The sequence below is a fragment of the Strongyloides ratti genome (assembly GCF_001040885.1).
Source record: "Strongyloides ratti genome assembly S_ratti_ED321, chromosome : 2".
NCBI classification, from domain to species: Eukaryota; Metazoa; Nematoda; class Chromadorea; order Rhabditida; family Strongyloididae; genus Strongyloides; species Strongyloides ratti.
The window spans coordinates 6,438,088-6,458,593 of record NC_037308.1 but is presented as its reverse complement, the minus strand read 5'-3'; the positions used below and the strand labels follow the sequence as shown (position 1 = coordinate 6,458,593).

General features: G+C 20.2%; 8 protein-coding genes across 8 annotated transcripts; 5 read left to right on the top strand and 3 right to left on the bottom strand.

Annotated features, from left to right (window-relative positions):
• Positions 1–154: 154 nt before the first annotated feature.
• SRAE_2000205900 (Guanylate kinase-like domain and Guanylate kinase/L-type calcium channel beta subunit domain and Guanylate kinase family and P-loop containing nucleoside triphosphate hydrolase domain-containing protein) lies at positions 155–2,415 on the bottom strand (the record flags this gene model as incomplete). The annotated part of the gene is made up of 4 exons (XM_024653083.1): positions 155–642; positions 725–862; positions 2,001–2,026; positions 2,402–2,415. 4 exons carry the CDS (start codon positions 2,413–2,415, stop codon positions 155–157), a joined length of 666 nt encoding a protein of 221 aa, XP_024506595.1.
• Positions 2,416–2,485: 70 nt separating this feature from the next.
• SRAE_2000205800 (NADH dehydrogenase [ubiquinone] 1 beta subcomplex subunit 9) lies at positions 2,486–3,077 on the top strand (the record flags this gene model as incomplete). The annotated part of the gene is made up of 3 exons (XM_024653082.1): positions 2,486–2,595; positions 2,644–2,786; positions 2,836–3,077. The coding sequence occupies 3 exons, from the start codon at positions 2,486–2,488 to the stop codon at positions 3,075–3,077; spliced, it is 495 nt and encodes a 164-aa protein (XP_024506594.1).
• Positions 3,078–3,221: 144 nt separating this feature from the next.
• SRAE_2000205700 (Hypothetical protein) lies at positions 3,222–6,312 on the bottom strand (the record flags this gene model as incomplete). The annotated part of the gene is made up of 4 exons (XM_024653081.1): positions 3,222–4,058; positions 4,104–4,247; positions 4,338–4,589; positions 6,160–6,312. The coding sequence occupies 4 exons, from the start codon at positions 6,310–6,312 to the stop codon at positions 3,222–3,224; spliced, it is 1,386 nt and encodes a 461-aa protein (XP_024506593.1).
• Positions 6,313–12,254: 5,942 nt separating this feature from the next.
• On the top strand, positions 12,255–13,036 carry SRAE_2000205600 (Zinc finger, RING-type domain and Zinc finger, RING/FYVE/PHD-type domain-containing protein; the record flags this gene model as incomplete). Its single annotated transcript, XM_024653080.1, has 3 exons — positions 12,255–12,363; positions 12,407–12,597; positions 12,641–13,036. The coding sequence occupies 3 exons, from the start codon at positions 12,255–12,257 to the stop codon at positions 13,034–13,036; spliced, it is 696 nt and encodes a 231-aa protein (XP_024506592.1).
• Positions 13,037–13,550: 514 nt separating this feature from the next.
• Positions 13,551–14,551, top strand: SRAE_2000205500 (Cyclin-dependent kinase 1; the record flags this gene model as incomplete). The annotated part of the gene is made up of 2 exons (XM_024653079.1): positions 13,551–14,069; positions 14,111–14,551. The coding sequence occupies 2 exons, from the start codon at positions 13,551–13,553 to the stop codon at positions 14,549–14,551; spliced, it is 960 nt and encodes a 319-aa protein (XP_024506591.1).
• Positions 14,552–15,121: 570 nt separating this feature from the next.
• Positions 15,122–15,875, top strand: SRAE_2000205400 (Hypothetical protein; the record flags this gene model as incomplete). The annotated part of the gene is made up of 2 exons (XM_024653078.1): positions 15,122–15,262; positions 15,321–15,875. The coding sequence occupies 2 exons, from the start codon at positions 15,122–15,124 to the stop codon at positions 15,873–15,875; spliced, it is 696 nt and encodes a 231-aa protein (XP_024506590.1).
• Positions 15,876–16,025: 150 nt separating this feature from the next.
• Positions 16,026–17,343, top strand: SRAE_2000205300 (Tetratricopeptide repeat protein 4; the record flags this gene model as incomplete). The annotated part of the gene is made up of 2 exons (XM_024653077.1): positions 16,026–16,142; positions 16,195–17,343. The coding sequence occupies 2 exons, from the start codon at positions 16,026–16,028 to the stop codon at positions 17,341–17,343; spliced, it is 1,266 nt and encodes a 421-aa protein (XP_024506589.1).
• Positions 17,344–17,954: 611 nt separating this feature from the next.
• On the bottom strand, positions 17,955–19,368 carry SRAE_2000205200 (PDZ domain-containing protein; the record flags this gene model as incomplete). The annotated part of the gene is made up of 3 exons (XM_024653076.1): positions 17,955–18,093; positions 18,133–18,663; positions 18,701–19,368. 3 exons carry the CDS (start codon positions 19,366–19,368, stop codon positions 17,955–17,957), a joined length of 1,338 nt encoding a protein of 445 aa, XP_024506588.1.
• Positions 19,369–20,506: the final 1,138 nt, after the last annotated feature.

Genomic DNA, 20,506 nt, shown 5'->3' with positions numbered 1-20,506 from the left:
AATTTTTATCAATATAAAACGTTTAATTTTTAATAATATATTATAAACTTTATCTTATAAAAGTTGCTATATTTTTAATATATCAAATAAAATATTATATATTAAATTTATTTAATTTTAATAGAAAAGAATTTTTTTTTTTTTAAATAACATTTTAAGCTGTATGTCTTGACTGTAATTGTTTTATTTCATCTTTAATACATTCCATAAATTTATTATAAGCATTTTCAAAATCATCATTAACAATAATATGATCAAAAAGGTGAGGTTCATTATCAACTACCTCCATATCTTCTTTAGCATGTTTTAACCTAAGTTGTAAACTTTCTTCTGTCTCTGTATTTCTGGCACGAAGTCTTTTTTCAAGTTCTTCAATAGTTGGTGCTTTTATTAATATAAATTTTGCCTTAAAATTAGCATTTTTTATACTACGAACACCCTGAAGTTCCAAATCTAAGATACATATTTTACCTGTCTTAATTACTGTCTCAACTGCTTTTTTTGATGTTCCATAAATATTAGATCCAAATGTGGCATATTCTATAAATTCATTGTTCTTTATCATTTCCTCCATCTCGTATTTAGAGGTAAACCAGTAATGTACACCGTTTTGTTCACCTTCACGCGGTTGACGAGTTGTATCTATAAAAGTAATAGAAAATTGATTGAAGTGATAAGATTAAATAATATATAAAATATATCATAACTTAATCTTCATACTTACTTGAAACAGAAAATCCAAACATATCTGGATATTCTTTCATTGCTCTTGTTAAAATTGTTGATTTACCTCCACCAGAGGGACCACTTATAACAATGGGACAAATATTATTCATATTAAAAAATAGATGATGAATTCCTCCTAAAAATTTTAATTAAAATATCTAGGACAGGTTTAAAAATGGATAGGAAAAAGATGTTAGTTGAAGATATCGTGAATATATAAATAACTGATAATAATCATCTAAAATGACCCTTTTATATACATTCATCATCATCATAAATTACAAATGCCATTTAATACTAATATTTAAAAAAAAAATATATTATTTAATATAATTTTTTTTTAACTTATGTTAACTTTAATATCTAAAATATTACATACTAATCTAGGATTATAGAAATTTTAAAATGCTTTTTAAATAAATTTTACATTTTTAATAAAAAGAGATAAATAAAGATAAATTTTTAGTGTCTTATTTCTCATTAATATAAAAATATACTAATTTATAAATATTCACTAAACATACATTTCTACATCCATGTAAAAACATAACTACTTAAAACTTTAATATTTTTTTCAAATATAATAATCACATGATAAACCTCACTTATCAAAAATCTTTATTTTTGTTCTTTGAAGATAAAAATAATAAAATATACATATATTTAAAATATTACAACAAATTTCTCTAAAAATATTAATCAAAATAAAAAATTTTTAAAATGAAAAAAAAAACAACAAATTATGTAATATTTATAATCTACATGTTGTTGTTATATACCTATAGAGAATCACTTTTTAAAATAGAAATAAGCTGGAACATAAAAAAAAAGTATATTGATAGTGTTCTATTACAATTATAAAAAAATAATAATTAAAATATTAAAAATAAATATTAATATAATTTGAATAGTATTTAGTTTTTAAAAAATTTAAAAAAAAAATCATTAATTTCTTTATTAAAATTAACAATTGAAATGAGAATATCATTTTTTTATATAAATAATATATTTTAAAATAGAAAATTTAATTGTTGAATATTTTTTTGTTTAAAAATTAAACAATTGAATGATATTTAAAATTACTTTATATTAAATGATAACTTTATCAATAGAAATATTTTAAAAATGAAACATTTATATGACTTTTTTTTTATTTCTTTGTAAAAAAAAAGTAGTACTTATTTAAAAGATAGCAAAAAATTTTGATAACAATACTAATTAATTCATATCATTATGAAAAAGAAAAGGTAAAATATTGTAGAAAACAAACTTACGTCGTATAGAAAAAATGATTGTAAAGCTAGAAAATTTTATATGATAAGAATAGTGATAAAAGTCAAATGTGGTGGTATATTTAAACCGGGAAAATTAAAACGGATAGAGTAAATAGTTGTTGAAAAATATTACATTAATAATGTACATTTAAAATTAAAATGAATGTAACATTAGTTACTTTTGATTTTATTTATTTTTGTTACAAAAAATTTTTAAATATTCTTAATCTTTTCTTTTGAATGTTATCAGGAATGTTAAAAATTAAGCTTTAAATATTTGAAAGTTTATATTATAATTTAAACGTCAAATTAAATATGATATCTTTTAGAGATAATTATTGGAAAAGTATATATCTTTGTTTTGGAAAGAAATGTATTGGTATGTTGACAGAATTTTGTACACAATACCTATCATTTAATTATATTTTTATATGTATTGGTGTGTTTTATTAACAAATTCAATTATATTTGTAGGGTGAACAGACATGGATTCTCCAGCATGGATGTTTACTAAAGCTCTCAGTCACCGTCAAAAAGTGATGCGCCTTTACAAAAGGGCTATTCGTGAAATTGATTCTTGGTATGGTGGTGACATGTAAGTTAATAACTTTTAAAATATATCTTTTATCTTTATAATTTTAAGTCTTGAGGTACGTTATCAAAAAGTATTGATGAGAGCTCGTTTTGATGCAAATAAAGATGTACCTGATCCAAGAAAGGCTCAATTATTGTTAGCTGATGGTTGCCGACAACTATGGGAAATGAGAAATCCTAAACCTTTTAGATGTATGTTTAACTATCAAAATATTAACTTTTATTGTCTTTTTTTTTTTAGTTGCTTCTGATCCTGGTGGTTCAAGTTTTGATCGTGAACGTCAATCTTCAGATATATTACTTGATACACAACAATGGACATTTGCTGAAAGAGAACAATTTCCATATTATTTCAATAAACGTGAACAAAGGAAAAAAGAATTACTTGAATTTTGGGATAAAATTGACAAAAGCTGGGATAACCAAATTGCAGCTATTCAAACTGAGTTACCTAAAGAAAAAGTTACATCAACAACTCAATAAAAAACTTTTTTTAAAATGTTTTTATTAGGCTTAAATAAACAATATCAATCATTTTATAGTTTATTTAAAAATGTATTTTCTTAAGTGGTTTAGATATACCCGTTAAAAATTTATTAATAATTGATTTTTTCTTTTATAAAAGGCTTAGTAATCATAAACCTGATATGCACTTTCATGTGGATGGCAATTGTGATGTAAAAATTTTGTCTCTTGAGTTGGTGTATGATTTCTGGGTGATGTATGTTTACTACTATACGGTGACATTCTATTTGTAAAAGCATAATCAGTTATGCTATGATGAAATGAAAAATTTGTTGGTGTACCTAAATTAGTGCTATAAAGTTGTAATGAGGTTTTGGGTAAATTTTTTTGTCCAATAATTTTTCCCATTCTTGGAGTATAGATGTTATTTTGAAAAGGTATATTTAATTCATCTGTACTTCTAGATAAATCTTCATTAGTACTATCATCATCAACATCTGATACAGGGACAATGATGTCATTGTAATCACTAACAAGATTAGTATAATTAGTTTCAGAAAGAGGTGAAACAATATTTGTATATTTATTGTTCATTGGAATATTATTTCTATAAGATTGAATTGAAGAATCATATGAATCTGAGAATGATTGTGTTTTAAGAAGAGGTGTATTTAAATTTAAGTCTTGTGCATTTTTTAAGTCATTGGGATATTTTTTATATCTGATATCATTTTTCTGTAAATTGTATTCATCAATTGTTTCTACATGATTATTATTATTTTTATGAAATACAGTAGTATTATAAATAGGAAACATATTACTATCTTTTTTTCTATTAACTTGTTCTTCAGTACCAATTTTTCTTTGAACAAAATCTTTATCATCACTCAATGCAGTTATTCTTTTTCTCTCAATACCCACATTTGAATTATATTTTTTTTTCATTGACGTTTCCCATTCAGCTTCTACAAACCAATACCAATGCCAGTAAATATATAACTAAAATTTATAATTGTCATAAAAAAAAAAAATCTTAAATCTTACCAAAAAAAAATTGATTGAACTACCAAAAAGATAAAAAAGAATAGAAGCCACTGGAGCTTTTGTTATATCTCCCATAAATGTTGGAAGTACTTTTGGTAGTGCTGCTAATGAAAGAATTAAAAGTCCCACTCCATAAGCACTTTGCTAAAAAAAATATTAATATTATTGAGTAAATTTATTCAAGAGAAAAAAAAAAAAAAGACAACAACATTATAATAAATTTTTAATACTTACTTGAATAAGTAAGGGCCACAATGTTTGTGGTTTCGGACGTTGAACAAAGGCAAATGGTAAACAAAATAATAAAGCAAAGGTATGACATAAGCACCACATAAATCTACCATATCCTCCATCAAGATGTTCTGCAACACAGCGACTAATTCCCCACAAAGAATGAAATAATCCAACATCAAAAATTATGGCATCTACTTTTGTTAGGACAGGAATGGCATTTTCTGTTGAATTTGTAAAATCACAATATAATACCTATCAATAATAATTTATTAAAACAAGAAAAAAAAATTAATTCCCCATATATTTATTTTATATTGAAAAATGTTTTTATATATATTTTTATATTTTATTGTAAATATAATTATATCAAAGATAAGGAAAAAAAAAGTTTTTTTTTTTGAATAAATTATAGTTAAAAGAAAGGTTAAATTTTATTATATTCTTTACTATCTTAAATTAACTTTTAATTTTTTTTATGACATTATATGTAAAAATTAATTTTGTTATACTAACAATTGTTGTTATTTAATTATATGCTAAAGTTGGTATCTTTAAAATATCGTAAAATTATAAAGATAATTATTTTTAATGAGACGATAGATAAACAAGTCTAGTTGAATTGATATATTTATCTTTGTAATTTTATGAAAAAAGCTTCAAAGTTACAAAGTAATATGGTAAGAGAAAGAAAATAAAATTTATTATAATTTTATGTAAGCTATAGGATATCTTTTAATTATTAAACTATTTCATGAATCATTAATGTTTTTCTTTTTCTTTGTTAAAATTACTACTTTTATTTTGTTTTGTATAAAATAAAAATATCCTTAACCATATAATAAAGATAAATAATAAAAATAATTTTTTTTTTTACAACTATCAAGGCAATGTAATTTATTTTGCACTAACAAATGAAAATGTTTATGATTAATAATATAGTTGTATAATTTTATCAATTTATCCCAAGAGAATTAATTAATCAAACTATTTAGTATAAAAAATTTGAAAGTAAATATATAATGAGGTAGAAATTTATGATAACAAAGTATATGATAAGAAAAAAATATATTCTAAGAAAATTGCATATATTACAAGATATATAAAAAAAATTATTTTACTTTCTTTTTATTTATTGTTTTTTTATTATATCTAATTGCTTTATTTTATTTAAAAATTCATAGTTAATATTGTATTTTCACTAGAATAAATATAAAGTTTTCTATTGTAATAAGATAAATTTTATGGTTAAAAAAAAATTAATTTGATATTTATTAACTTGAAGTATTTTTAATGGTAATTAATGTTATAGTATTTTATTATAAGATTAAAAATGTTTAAATATTAATCAACTTAACATATATGATATATTGTTCTTGACAAAATTAATTTTTTTTTTCTTTAGATATTTGTCTTTTTTTTATACACTCATACTTTTTGTTCTTTTTTTTTATAATAAAAATAATGGAAGTACTATTTTTAATTAAGAATATATTATTAAAAATATCACAAATTAAATAAAAAAAAGAAGAAATAATTTTTTTTTTATTTATGTTAATGAAAAATATTTGATATTTAAAAATTGTTATATTTTATAATTTCACGTATCCCAACATCAAGAAGTAGTATAATTTATTTGTCAAATAGGAAAATTAAAAAAAAAAAAAAAAAGATAATATCGTTTTGTGGTTATGCTATTAAATTGAAGGTTAGATAAGCTTGAAAATATTTTAAAAAATGTATGTGAATATCTATGACAAGTACTTTTTAAGTTCAAAACATTTTAAATGAAAGCTGTTGATAAATTTAAATGTTAAAAACGTACCTTTTTAAACCAAAAAATTGAATAAATATGTTGTGTTAATGACCAAAGGCAAACAAAAAGTTGGAATATGCCAATATAGAATGATAAGATAGAATTTTGAAATTTATGACCCAAAAATAAAGTATATTCATCTAGGATCAACAGAAATCGCATTACAGCATTTTTTTATAGAGAGAAATTATATTGTATCTCTAAAATAAAATAAAAATATTTATTTAATATTACTTTTTTTTTTTAATAAAAATGTATAGCTTTTTATTTTTTCTTTTTTTTTTATTTAATGTAAGTGAATTTTATTATATATATATTTTTTTAAAAAAAAAAAATAAGATTATAATATACAAATCAAAAAATATTAAATAGAAAATATGTATATATATAAATATAAATATAAAATTTTTTTTTTTAATATATAAATATATATATATATATATATTTATTTATATATGGCATAAAATTTATAAATTATAAATATATATCATACCTCAAAAATATAAATATATATGTATTATAATAATTTTTTGTTGTTAGAAACGTCAAATTAAGAAAGGAATGTTAATAAATAAAACATATATCAAATGATGTATAAAATATTTAGATAGTATATTTAAACTACCAAATATATATATTTATATATTATATATATAGAAGGTGTCAACATTTTTTTAAGCTATAGTATATAAAATAATTGGTAATGGCTTTTTGTTGTCATTTTAGTAAAAGATAATGACAAAGACATTATATTAATAATTTCTTTATAATATAAAATTTAAAAGAATTTAATCTTTTGAAAATATGTCAAATAATAATGTTATGGTGTCATAAATTTTAAAGAATTTTGTGGTAAGCTTTTAATTAAAGGAATTTATTATGTGATTTTATATTGAAATAATAAATATGCTATAGATAAAGGAAGTGAAAATTGATAATTTAACGAAAGAATAAATGAATATAGAAATATAAAAAAAAAATGTGGTAAAAATTATTTTCATAATTTCTTTAGTGTTATATTTATTCATTAAGAGTAATATTTTTAGATATCAAGTATGGTTTGTTAAAAAGCATTTTGTAAATAAAAAAAAATTATAAAAGAATAAGAAACATGAATAATATTTACAGATAATTTTTAAGAATAAACACTAATTATCACAATATTTATTGTTTGTTTTTACACCATAAATTTTATCAACATTACTAAAAAAAAAAAATTTTTAATTTATATATATATATAAAAATTTTCTTTTTTTTAATCTTATTTTTGTTTTATAAAAAATTAATAGGTATAAAAAAGATTTAAATAATTAGATACAAAATAAAAAAGATATTTAAATGATACAATGGTAAAATATTTTAATTTATAATACCATTATCATAGAAAGAAACAAAATAAAAAATATAAGCAATTTAATTTCTTGTACTTTTTATAGTTTTAATATAAAAAAATTAATATTACTTAACATCTGCAAGAATTAACCTAATTTTATAATGAAAAAAAAAAAATTTATTTCAAATTACTTTAACAATTTTTTGTTAGAAGTAAAAAAAAAAAAATTATATTTAATGAACATGAGATTAATAATTAATTTTATAAAATATATGTGGGTAGTATTTAAAATTTGTAACAAATTAATGCAATGATACTTTTAAGTACTGAGGGTCATCTAAAAATTTGTTAGATGATATAATTTTGTAGTGCGTGATATTTTATAAAATGACTCATTCATTTTCCTTAACATAACTAATGAAAAAATGATAGCTTGAAATTGTAAAAAAAAAAAAAAAAATTATTTCTAAAAGTTTTCAAATACTTTTAAAGGAAGGGGTTAAGATTAAAAATTTCTATGTTTATTTTAAATTAAAACTACATTTGTAAAAATCTTTTATAATAAATGTTTGGAGGATAAAATTAAAAAAGACTTTAAATTTCCTTTTCCTATGATAATAAAAAAAATAAGTTTTCATTTACCTTTTTTGTTAAACTAGTATCATTTTTAATATTTAATATTAATCAAGAAAATTTATTTTTAGAACTTATATTAAAAGCAATGTTTATATGAACTGTTTATTAAAAAGTGATGCTTAAATATATTTTTGTTAAGTTTTATAATAGTATTATGATATAATGAATATATAGTATATATGCACACATCAGAAATAAATAATTAGTTATAACAAAATGATACATAAAATAATTAATAGGAATAAAAAGTAAAGATTAAAAAACTTTAATGCTTTTTAACTTTTTTCCTCTATATTTTTAAATTTATTACCTTTTATGATTAATGGAGCGAGATAACTTTTTTTTTTCTACCTTTTTTGGTAAAATAAATTTATAGTATATTAAAATATTGTTAATAAATGATAAAAATTGACTTTCAAAAATAAATGTAAATAGTTAGTAATTATGATAAATAAAAAAATTAATGTTTTAGAGGGAAAAAAATTTTTTTTATGAGGTAAATATAATATTTTTTTTTTTATAACAAGTTAAAATTTTACTCTTAATTGCCTTAATAATAATAATAATGTATTGATAATTATTTTAGAAATAAAATTTTAAATTAAACATAAATTAATAAATATAGTAAATATAAATTAATATATTATTTAAACATTTAGAAATAAAATAAATACAAGAATTTAATGATAAAATAACTATCATTAGACATATTAATTATTATATTTTGTGTCGTATTTTGATGAACAAATATAAATAATGTTTGTATATATATACATATATTATTTATGTTGCAGAAAGATGTATTTTATAATCATAAAAATTGTATTATAAAAGTATAGGATAAATAATTTTTAAACAATTTGTTATAACATATAACTTACTAAAAATTAAAATTTATTATAAATAATAAAAAAAAAAATTTAATATTACATAAATTATTAAAAAATTTTCCCTGTTTGGTTGAGAATATTAAAATTATAAAGTTTATATTTTATTAATTACCCACTTATATTATAAATATATATTGAGATTAAACTAATTTTTGATAAAATTTTATGTTAAAATTTTTTAAACATCAAAGGTAAATAATATTTAATAGAAATAGAAATAAAATATCAATAAAATATCTTATAAATTTTTATACAAAAAAAAAACACAGAATTTTTGTTTCACCTTCTATTTTTTTTTTAGTATTTTGTTATTTCTTTTAAATATTTATTAATATTGTTGATATTAAAAATTTATACATTATACAATTTTTCTATAGAAAAAGATAATAGTCTTTGGGAATGTTTTTATTATAAATTTACAAAGATCTTTGATATTAATTACCATTCTTAAAGATTGTTTATTTATAATGTATAAGAAAAATGAGAAAACTTTTTTAATCTTAATAAAGGAAAAAAAAATACTTAAAGGGATGTACTTTGAATGAAAAATACAATATTTTTAAAGTAAAAATAATCAAATTTTCAAAAATGTTTTAATCAAATTAAAATGTTTTTTTTTTTTTTGTTATTTTATTTAACTGTAAAAAAATTGTAAGTATAAAATTCAAATTTTACTTTTTTTTTCTAACCAAAAGTACATCATTTTATTATTTTTATCAATATTAATATTAAATTGATGTTATGAAATTTGATAAAAAAAAATATATTTTGTTTTTTTAATATATATTACAAAAACAAATATTATCTAAAAAAAATAAGGAAAATCATATTTGAGTATTTCTTTTTTTTTAAAGTAAAATTATTTTTGACAAATTTAAAAAAAAAAACAACTATTTTTTAAATATTTGTCAACACTACTAATAATAATAATAAACATTTTGGAATAAAAATAATTTTTCTCAAATTTAGGTTACTTATGATAAAGTTTATTACTGGTATAGTATTATAAAAGAATTAAAATAAATCAATCAGAGATGGGTACATTATTTATAGATATAATAAGTATTTACATTTTTTAAAAAATATAAATAACTTATTTTTGTTGATAAGTTTTTGTTATTAATTTAAAAAAAAATTAATTAAATTTTTTTTATATATCTAAACTAAATCGTTGGTTAATTTAGGTATGTCAAATATTAGTTCTAACTTTTTTTTATATATATTTTCAAGTCTATAAATAAATAACTTTTTATAACATAATGTAATAAAAAAGTCTCATATCTATAATATTTTTTTTTATATAAAACAATAAAAATTTTAAAATATTTTTAAGATGACAATGTAAAAATATACGAGAATTTAATATAATATACATAACAATAATAAGGTCAAAGGAAATTTAGTTAATCTTTGCTTACATAAGCATAATAACAATTATGACAAATTTTTAAAGAGCCTGTTAAAAAGATATATTAGGGAACGAAAAAATAGTACAATATTTACTTATTCAAAACTATTTAAAATAACTTTAAAAATTTTCGAATATTCAATATGGATAATCGAAAGCATTGTAATATTATCATTTATATTTTATGCTTTTATTATATCAAAAAATATTTTTATTGTAGTTTTTATATTTTAAAGATAGTTTCTGTTATTTTTTTTTTTTATAAATTTAACATATTGAGTAATCTTTTATCTTCCATTATATATATTAAAACATCTGTTAATAACTGTTTTGATTTTACATGGTGTTCTTTAAATAAAGTTTTTTATTTTTTAAAAAAGAAAAAAAAAAGACATCATTTTTATAAAGATAAACAACATTAAAAGTCTATTTAAAAGGTAAAAGAATTTTTCATGGAATAAGTAGATAAAATAACTGAATAGAATAGTATAATTTTGAATTAGTTTTTTTTTTTTTATAAAAAAGGTAAATTAAAAAAATATAATAAAACTAAAACATAACTATATTAATTATAATTTTTTATTTTGTAAAAATGTTCATTATTAACATTTTTTTTAAAAAAAGATTAAAATAAATGGTACTAAATGAAATATTGTTAACTATTAATATAAACATATTTTTTTATAAATATTATTTAAAAATTGTAAAATAAAGCTGATTATATATATATAACAATAACATAATTAAATATAGAATATATCAAATAATTTATTAATTAAAATATATCATAAATTAATATAAAATTCTAAAATAAATTTCCTTTTTGTACAAAAAAAATATTTTTGTCACGCTTTTTTTTATTTTTTTTTTAGAAAATCCATTGTTAAGTTATATAGTTTTTGGAAGGCAAACAAAAAAATATTACTTTATTTGAAATTTAAACAAAAAAGTTTAAACTATTTCTTAAAAAGTTATAATAGTTTAAAGTAATTTTTAATTTAAATTAAATATATTTATGATAAATATTATGATGTAGAAATAATCAAAAATCATTTATAAAAAAGAAGAAAAATCCAATGTTCTATATCATCATTTTAAATTATTTTTTATACTATTTTTACCATTAAAATATCTTCAACATCCGATATTGTAAAAAAAAAATTGTTTGTATTGTAGAGATTCTTCTCCTATAAATTATATAAAAATGATCTCTTTGATGAAAAAAAAAAGTATCCAAGTATAAATACAGATAAATATATCATAAAAACTCTAAGATATAAGTTTTAATATCAAAATATTAAAAAATTTATATAAAAAAAAAATATTTATTAAAGTCAATGTAAAAATAACTTTATTGACGATGGCTTTAAAATATAATAAAATTAATACAATTTAAGTAATATTATTTATAGTCATATTTGTCATTAAAATTATTTTTAAAAAGAATATATATTTACAATCAATTGCATGACAAATTTGATTATAAAAATTTTTTTTTCTACAGCTTTTAACGGCATTAAAAAAATGGTTGTTTCGAATCATTTCTAATAAAGTAAATTTTGACCATAAACATTATTTTTAAAAAAATAATAAATTACCAAGTTATTTAAGGCATTATACATATATATATTTTATAAAAAAAAATGTTATCTAAAAGAATTATGAGATTTATTAATAAAAAAATAAACTAATTTGTATTTAGATATAAATTACACATGTTTATATTTACGTATTCAAGTGTTTTTTGATTAAATTGGTAAATTTAATCCTGAATGGATTTCCTTATTATTTTTTTTTATGCAAAAATTGTAATTATTTTTTTATTTTTTATTACAAGATGAGTTCTTTATTTTGTAATTTATGTTTTTCACAACCATCAGGTTTAGTTGAGTATTCGTTTACAAAATGTTTACATATATTTTGCCCAACATGTCTTAATACGTCAGGTAAGTTATAAAATTTTTTTTAAATTTTCTACTAAAATTATAGAAAATAAAGGAAATTCATCAAAATTTTTAAAACAAATCTGTCTTTTTTGTGATCTTCCTAATGCATCTTATCGGAAGATAAATAAATCACAAAATTTTGGAGAGGCAATTTCTAAAATAAATACTTTACGTATTCTTTCTCAATTACAAGAAAAACAATTAAAAAGTATGGTAAAATTGTCAAATAAATATGTAAGTTTTAAATATATAAATTATTTTTTACCTACCTTTACAGGATGATGCTTTACCTGAATTAAGAAAAAAATATTTAAAAACTGTTGAAGATATTCAACTTTTCAAAAAAATATGTTTTATCAAAGTTTATTCAGTTAGACAAGTTAAAAAAAAAATTAAAAAATACAAACATGAAATTGATAAATTTAATAATTTTCTTGAAAAGAATGTATCTAGACGACGTAGGAGTATTTCTTCATCAGGATTACGATTATCTACATCGTGTGTGGCGGAGTTTAGTCAAAATGGATCTCAATTATTACAACAAATTAGCTCAGAATTTAATACAACAAATACAAGTTATCTCTTTAGTACTGATCAAGAAAAAAATGATTCCTTAAATATATCACGCCAAGGTTGTACTTTATCAAAATCATTATTTGATCAAACATTTTGAAAGTTTAATAAATTTCTACACACAAAAAGATTAATCAATTATTTTAACAAAAATGTGCATATTTTTTTATTAACTATCATTATACATATTAATAAAATTTTTAACAAACAGTACTAGTCTTTTTTTTTCTACAAATTAAAATTTTGGAATATTTGTTATCATTCTTCTTTTTTTCTCTGTTAATTGTAAAGAAATTATCAATAGGTATAGGTTAATTGTAAAATTGTTTAAAATACATAAATCAAATAATAAAATATATACTTAATCTGGGAAAATTTTTGTTATTATAAATTGAATACATTTTTTTTTACTCTTAAAAAACTGGGAAAACCTTAAAACTAAAGTCAGCTAAAACAAAATTGATGAATTAATTTGTATCATCAAATTCACTTATAACATTGTTTTTTAATAAAAGAAACCATTTTAAATTTGTAAAAAAGTGTTCATTTTTAACTAATATTTCAACTAAAAATATCTTTTTAAAATTAAAGAAAATTTTATTATTAAAATTAATATGAATATTTCTAAAGGAGTAAAGAATACCCTGGATGATTTTGTAAAATTGGAAAAAATTGGAGAAGGAACATATGGAGTAGTTTATAAATCAAGACATACAATTTCTGGGAGAATTGTTGCATTAAAAAAAATAAAAATGGAAAGTAATGAGGAAGGTGTTCCATCATCTGCCATAAGAGAGATTGCCACACTTCGTGATGTGAAACATCCAAATATTGTTTCATTGGAAGGTTTTATACTGAAACCTAAAAAACTTTACTTAATTTTTGAATTTCTTTCATCGGATTTACGGAAATATCTCTATCAAATACCGAAAGGCCAAACAATGGATCCCGATATTGTAATGAGTTTTTTATATCAAATCTGTCAAGCTATGTGTTTCTGCCATCAAAGAAGAATCCTTCATAGAGATTTAAAACCAGAAAATTTATTAGTGAGTAGTGATGGTTGCATCAAGCTGGCGGATTTTGGTTTAACTAGGACTGTTGGAGTTTTTATGACAACATATACACATGAAGTATGTTTGAAAAATTGGTTAGTTTTAATTAAATTTTTTAGATTGCTACACTTTGGTATCGTCCACCAGAAATATTACTAGGAATTGATAAATATTCAACTGCCGTTGATATATGGTCTATTGCATGTATTTTTGGGGAAATGGCTTCATCTATTACTTTATTTGAGGGAGACTGTGAAATAGGACAATTGTATGAGATATTTCGAATATTGGGAACACCAAATCAAGAAATATGGCCTGATGTTGTTAATCTCCCAGACTACAAAACAACATTTCCAAAATGGAGAGGTAATAATATTAAGGAAAAACTTGGAAAATATTTAAGAAGTGAAGGAATAGAATTAATTCGACAAATGCTCATATATGATCCATCCCGACGCATCAATGCAAAAACAATTTTAAAACATGATTATTTTAAACATTTAGACAAAACGAAATTACCTTGTGGAGGATATAATGGAGATATCTTAATTGAAAATTAAATTTATATAAAAATTTTAAATTATGTATACTATTTGTAAATTTATTGTATAATACCAAATTTACTAAATTCAATTGTATTTTTTTTTTCCATTAGTGAAATTTCCTTTTTTGGTTCGTTTTAATAATAAGGCCAAAAACAGTTTTATCCCAAATTAAAATACTATTTCACAAAATTATAACGTTAAGATGTAGTAGTTTGTTGATTGTGATAAAATGTTTTAAGAAAAAATAAAGAGTTACATCATTAATTAAGTTTTTTGCTTCAAGTTATTATGAACAATTTTATAAAAATAATTCTTAGTAAATAAAATTTAATGATAAAAAGTATGTCAATTATTTTGTATTATATTATTTGTTCAAAAAATTTCCATAATCATAAGGGAGTAATAAATTTGGTTTTGTATTTAAATCTAAAACTTGATACTAAACTTTAATGAGCTTTGTGTTATCATTAATTTATCCATTAGTACTCTCATTTGGAAAATTCTAAAATTGGAGAAGAGTATAGTTATACTAATATAGTTTTTATATACTTAAAAATTGTTTAATATCTCCCAATAATAATCTAAATGCCATCTAGAGCAATAAAAACTAGAAAAAGAAATAGTACAAAGATCAGAGCAAACATAGATAGCTCATTTAAGGAGAACGATGAGGAAACAAAAAAACAAGTTGTTGATCTCATTGGAAGGCACACAAAGTCTTTAAAAGTATGTTAATTACATTGTAATAATTGTTAGTCAATTTTCATAAATAATATATTTTAAGGATTTTAAAATAAAGTTAGCTGCTTTCAAAAGAGAAATAGTTGGAAATAAATATTCAAATATGACTGATGAAGACATTATTGAGTATGATCAAAAATTAGAAAATACCTTGAAATTAATGTTTCCTGGTACATCTCAGAAAATAGGATTATCTACACAAGTAAAATGTGCTTTGTGTTTTCAAAAACCATATTCATGGGAAGATTCTGGTCCCTTATATGGTCCTGTTCAAGTAAATCTAGTGCCAATGTTAGTTCCAAAAGAACTTCGTTTACAAAAAGAAGACAATCCTACTAATTCTGATGAAGATAAAGAAGAAATATATGATTTTGAATCTCAAAAGTATTTTGTAGCTTTTCATGAAAAGTGTATTTTGGAAGCTGAAAATATTAATATTATTGTTCCAGAAAAATTAGAAAAACTAGGACATCAGCTTCAAACCTTTTGGAATTATCCTTGCAAAAAATGTAAAAAACTTGGTGCTTCAGTTAAAACAAAAAATAAAGCATCCACATATACCCATTTTCATTGTAGTATTAAAAAAACTAAAAAATAAATTGTTTATAAAAATTCTTTAAAAATTTTTATACCCTTTTTTTCCTTAAATTATAAGTAATATTTTTCCAAACTTTCTTCTCTAGAGTTTTTTTATAATTTATAATTTAAATTTTTGATCAAAAATTTTATTCTTTTATATCATATTAAAATGGCTTCTGATGGAGAAACAAAAAAAGTATGGACTGATGAGGAGCGTAATGTCTTAGCAGAGAAGATGGACAGAGAGATGGATGATTTTTTGAATAATTTAGCTGCTCAAAAAAGAGTATGTTTAAGGCAAATGTATTAAATTAATTATTTTTTATAAAAAAAAATAGGAACGTGAAAAAGATAAACCAAAAAAAGAATTTAATTATGATGAATGGGAAAAAGAGATATCACAACATCCTGCTTTTATGACAAAACTTCCTGATGATGGAAATTCTGAATATAATGAATATATAGAAGCAATACGTGCCCTGAAATATGATGTTGGAGATACACCAGAAGAAATTATTTTAGATGCTGAACAACATAAAACAAATGGTAATAAACATTTTAAATTAAAGAAATATCGTTGGGCATGTGAGGAGTATAGTAATGGTATAAAATTGAAACCAAGTAATTTAAAACTTTTATCACAATTATATGGAAATAGAGCTGCAGCAAATTATGAAATTGGTAATAATAGATCTTGTCAAAGAGATTGTGTTTGGGCTTTAAGACTTGATCCAACTAATTTTAAATGTATTATAAGAATGACACGTTCTTTATTAAATGTGGATAAAGTTTATGAAGCTAAAGATTGGTTAGAAAAAAATTTAGAATATGTAAAAAATTTGAAGGGTGAACACACATTTCCTAATCATTGGAATGAAGATTGTTCAAGTTTACAAGAAGAGATAGCTAAAAAAATTTTAGTAAAAGAAAGAGATGCTAGAAAAGAACGAATATTATTAAAAAAAAAAGTTGAAAATAATGAAAAATATTTAAAAGCTTTCAAACAAAGAGATTTAAAATTTATCTATCCAAGTGTGAATGTAAATAATGCTGATAGTTTTGATCTCGAATCTTTAGAAGTTAATATATCACAAATGTCAACAAAAGAATGTGTTACATTTGACGATGATGGTAAAACATTATTATGGCCAATTCTTTTTCAATATCCTGAAATTGCTTTGACTGATGTAATGAAATCTTCAAATGAGACAACAGTTTTTGAATTTTTTATTGATTCTTTATCACAAAATTGGTTAGAAGAAACCCCTTGGTCAATTTATAAATTTGGAGATGTTATAGTAACATTTGAATGTGGTAAAACAAAGGGATGTTTGTATGTTGTTAATTTACAAGAAACATTATCAAAAATATTAAGCAAAGAAGAGTTATTTATCAAGGGAGGTCTTCCAGTTTTTCAAATATATACAAAAAATTATTTTGACAAGAATTTTATTTGCAAAAAAAAGAATTACTATCAGCCTAAATAAATTTTAAAGATTTTTATATTTCTTTTAATTTATTGGTAAAAATTTTTTTTTAATAAAATAAATTCACATAAAATGTATTTTTAATATAAGTTTGGTTATTAAATTTTTTTTTATTACAGTTAAAGCCAGCATGTATTTTTTTTTTTGATATAATAAAAAATTTAAATTAAAATTTGATAAAAGTATAACTTATATTATTATTATATAGAATAAAAGTTTAGAAAATATATTATAATGTAAAAGTTTTATTATTCAGATATTAGATAACCATTTATAGAAATGGGAAAATAAGATAAGATTAAAGAAAAAAAAATTATTATATCTTTTAACAATTATTTAAAGAATAAATGTATTATTATAAAAATATAAATATTAATTATATAAAGAATGTTGCCAAAATTTATAATTTTATACTTTATAGTTTTTAATTAAATTAAATAATATTTTTAAATATTTTTATTTTGTAAGGAATTAAATTTAACTAATTAATAACTTGCTACCAGCAAGTTTTTGACCAAATATTAACTAGCATATAATTTATAGAAGATTAAATGTTCGAAATTTTCCAGTTAATAATTAGTTTCCAATTCAAATGCTTAAAATCTATGGCATCAGCTCTCCTGAGTATGCCAGTCTCTGGGTAAACTTGTACTTTCCGGAAAAGTTATAACCGGATCAGATACATTAGAATTTGATGAAGTACATGTTTCTTTATCAAATTCATCATCAAATAGATCATAAAGTTTTAAACTATAAAAAAAATTTATTGATCATTACTTTTATGCTTACTTGATCTCACTATTAGTTTCTAAACATATTTCTCCATCATCATCAGAATCATGATCTGGTTGAACATAAAGTACTTCAAATTTTAATTCTGTTTGTTCCATCATTTCTTTCATCAATATTTTTACAGCATCATTATGCATAGCACCTCTTAAATTATGTCCATTGCAACTTAATAAAGCATCACCAACAAAAATTTCTCCACATTTTTCAGCTGGTTGTCCAGGATGAATTTCAGAAACAATTATTGGTACACCATGTTCTTTTCCACCAGTAATACTCATACCAAGTCCATCAGTAGTTGTTGCCTTTTTAATAGTAGCTATTCTAATTTTTCCAACACCATTTTTTGCAATTTTTTCTCCATCAAACTTATCTAAAGGTGATGGTAAATTTTTTGTTTGTTTTCTTCCACGGCATGCACGAATAACTGTCTTGTGTCGGTGTAAATTTATTTCTGATTCCAGGACATTCCAAAGACGATCATGTTCTGAACCTCTCATATCTCTTCCAAGTAATTGTATTTGTTGTATCCTAAAATAATTATTAAACATTAAGTTAAAAATCATACCTTCCAGCAAGCTCTTTATCTAAATATTTAGCTGCCAATCTTGCAGCATATAGTTCTGCCTGCATAGAAGTTATAATTTCTCTACATCTATTATTATCTTTTTTAAGAATTTCAACAGCTGCCTTAACTTTTGTTAATTCTAAATTATCTTGTCTAAATTTTAAAACTTCTTCATCTAATTTTTTTCTTATCATATTACTTCCATGAGGATCATTTTTACCTTGAAGTTTACATTGCATGATATGGATGTTTGTTATTAATCTTTGTGATTCACTATCTAATGTTTCATTCATACCTTTTGCTTCACATAATTCTTCTTTTGTTGAGTATAACTCATTTTCAAGTAAACGGTACATTCCAACAATATGTTGATGACGTTTGACAAGTTCAGCAAAACAACCAGATAAAATACCAAGTTTTTGTCTAGCATCATATATTATATCACTTTGTTCAACATCAATATCTTCCATTAATAAATCAATTGATCTAAAAGCATTATCAAAATCTCTTTCTATACTATCTAACCAAGATATTTTTGGTGATGGATATTTATGTGTTACAGTACTATAATATTGTGTTTTATTACTTGGTGATATCATCTTATTAACTTCCTTCGACATGATATCTAATTTATCCAATTGAGGATATGCTTCACCTACTTCAGTCATTATATGAAGTAATATTATTTATATATCACTAAAAATATAAAAAAAAAATTATTATATTAAAAAAAAGAATGTAAGAAAAAAAAAATATTTAATATTTAAATAGATACAAATTAATTAATATATACTAATTATATTTAAAATTAAAGAATATTTAAATTTTTGTAATATCAAATAAAAATAGCTATAAATTTTTTATTTTTATTATAGGAACCACTAAAAAAACTAATAAACCAACAATGATAAAAAGAATGACAATGTTAAATACTTTAAAATAATTAAAAATATACACTTTATAAATAAGATAAATAATATTTAAAAAAAAAGTAAGATTAAATGATAACAATTCAAAGAAAAAAAAAATTTATAGAAAACAAAAAAAAAAGCAAAAAAAAAAAAAAAGTAATTTTTAATAGAAAAATAGTATTATATTTCTTAGAAATGTAAAATTAATGAGTAAAATGAATATCTATAAATGAATAAAATTAAATTTAATATTTTTACAAAAATAGATATAATAAATGGTTAACAAATTTTAATGGCATTAAAAAGTTAATCACTATTAAAAAAGATATTTTATATATAAAAGAATGAAGAAACAACTAAAAGTTAAATGTAACCTCAGTCTTATGTCATTAAAAAAATTAAAAAATTCTTTTCTTGTTATAATAATAAAATTTGACTAATAAGAATACATTAAAAAAATATTTTTTTTTTAGATGTAAAATGTTAAATATGATTGATAATAAAAATTATTCATAAAAATTATATTTTGGTATAAAAAAAATATATATATATATTTATATGTTGGTAGAATGTAGACAACAAATAATGAAGATAAAACTTCTTATAGAAAGATTATCTGATTGAATATATAAAATTTCTATATTGTATTAATAAGAGAAACTATATATTTTTATCTTATTCAACAAAAACTTTTCTTTTATTTTTAAAGATGATGAGTAAATTGTATATAAATGGGTGGTATTTGAAGAAGAATAACGAGAAAAATATATAAATATATTTATGTAAATTTTAGATAAAAAGAATGTTTTTGGGAGAAGAGACCTGGAAAAGGAAATGATATTAAGAATTTAAAAAGGTTTAGATAATCTAATTTAATGTTTGTTTCCTTTTTAAA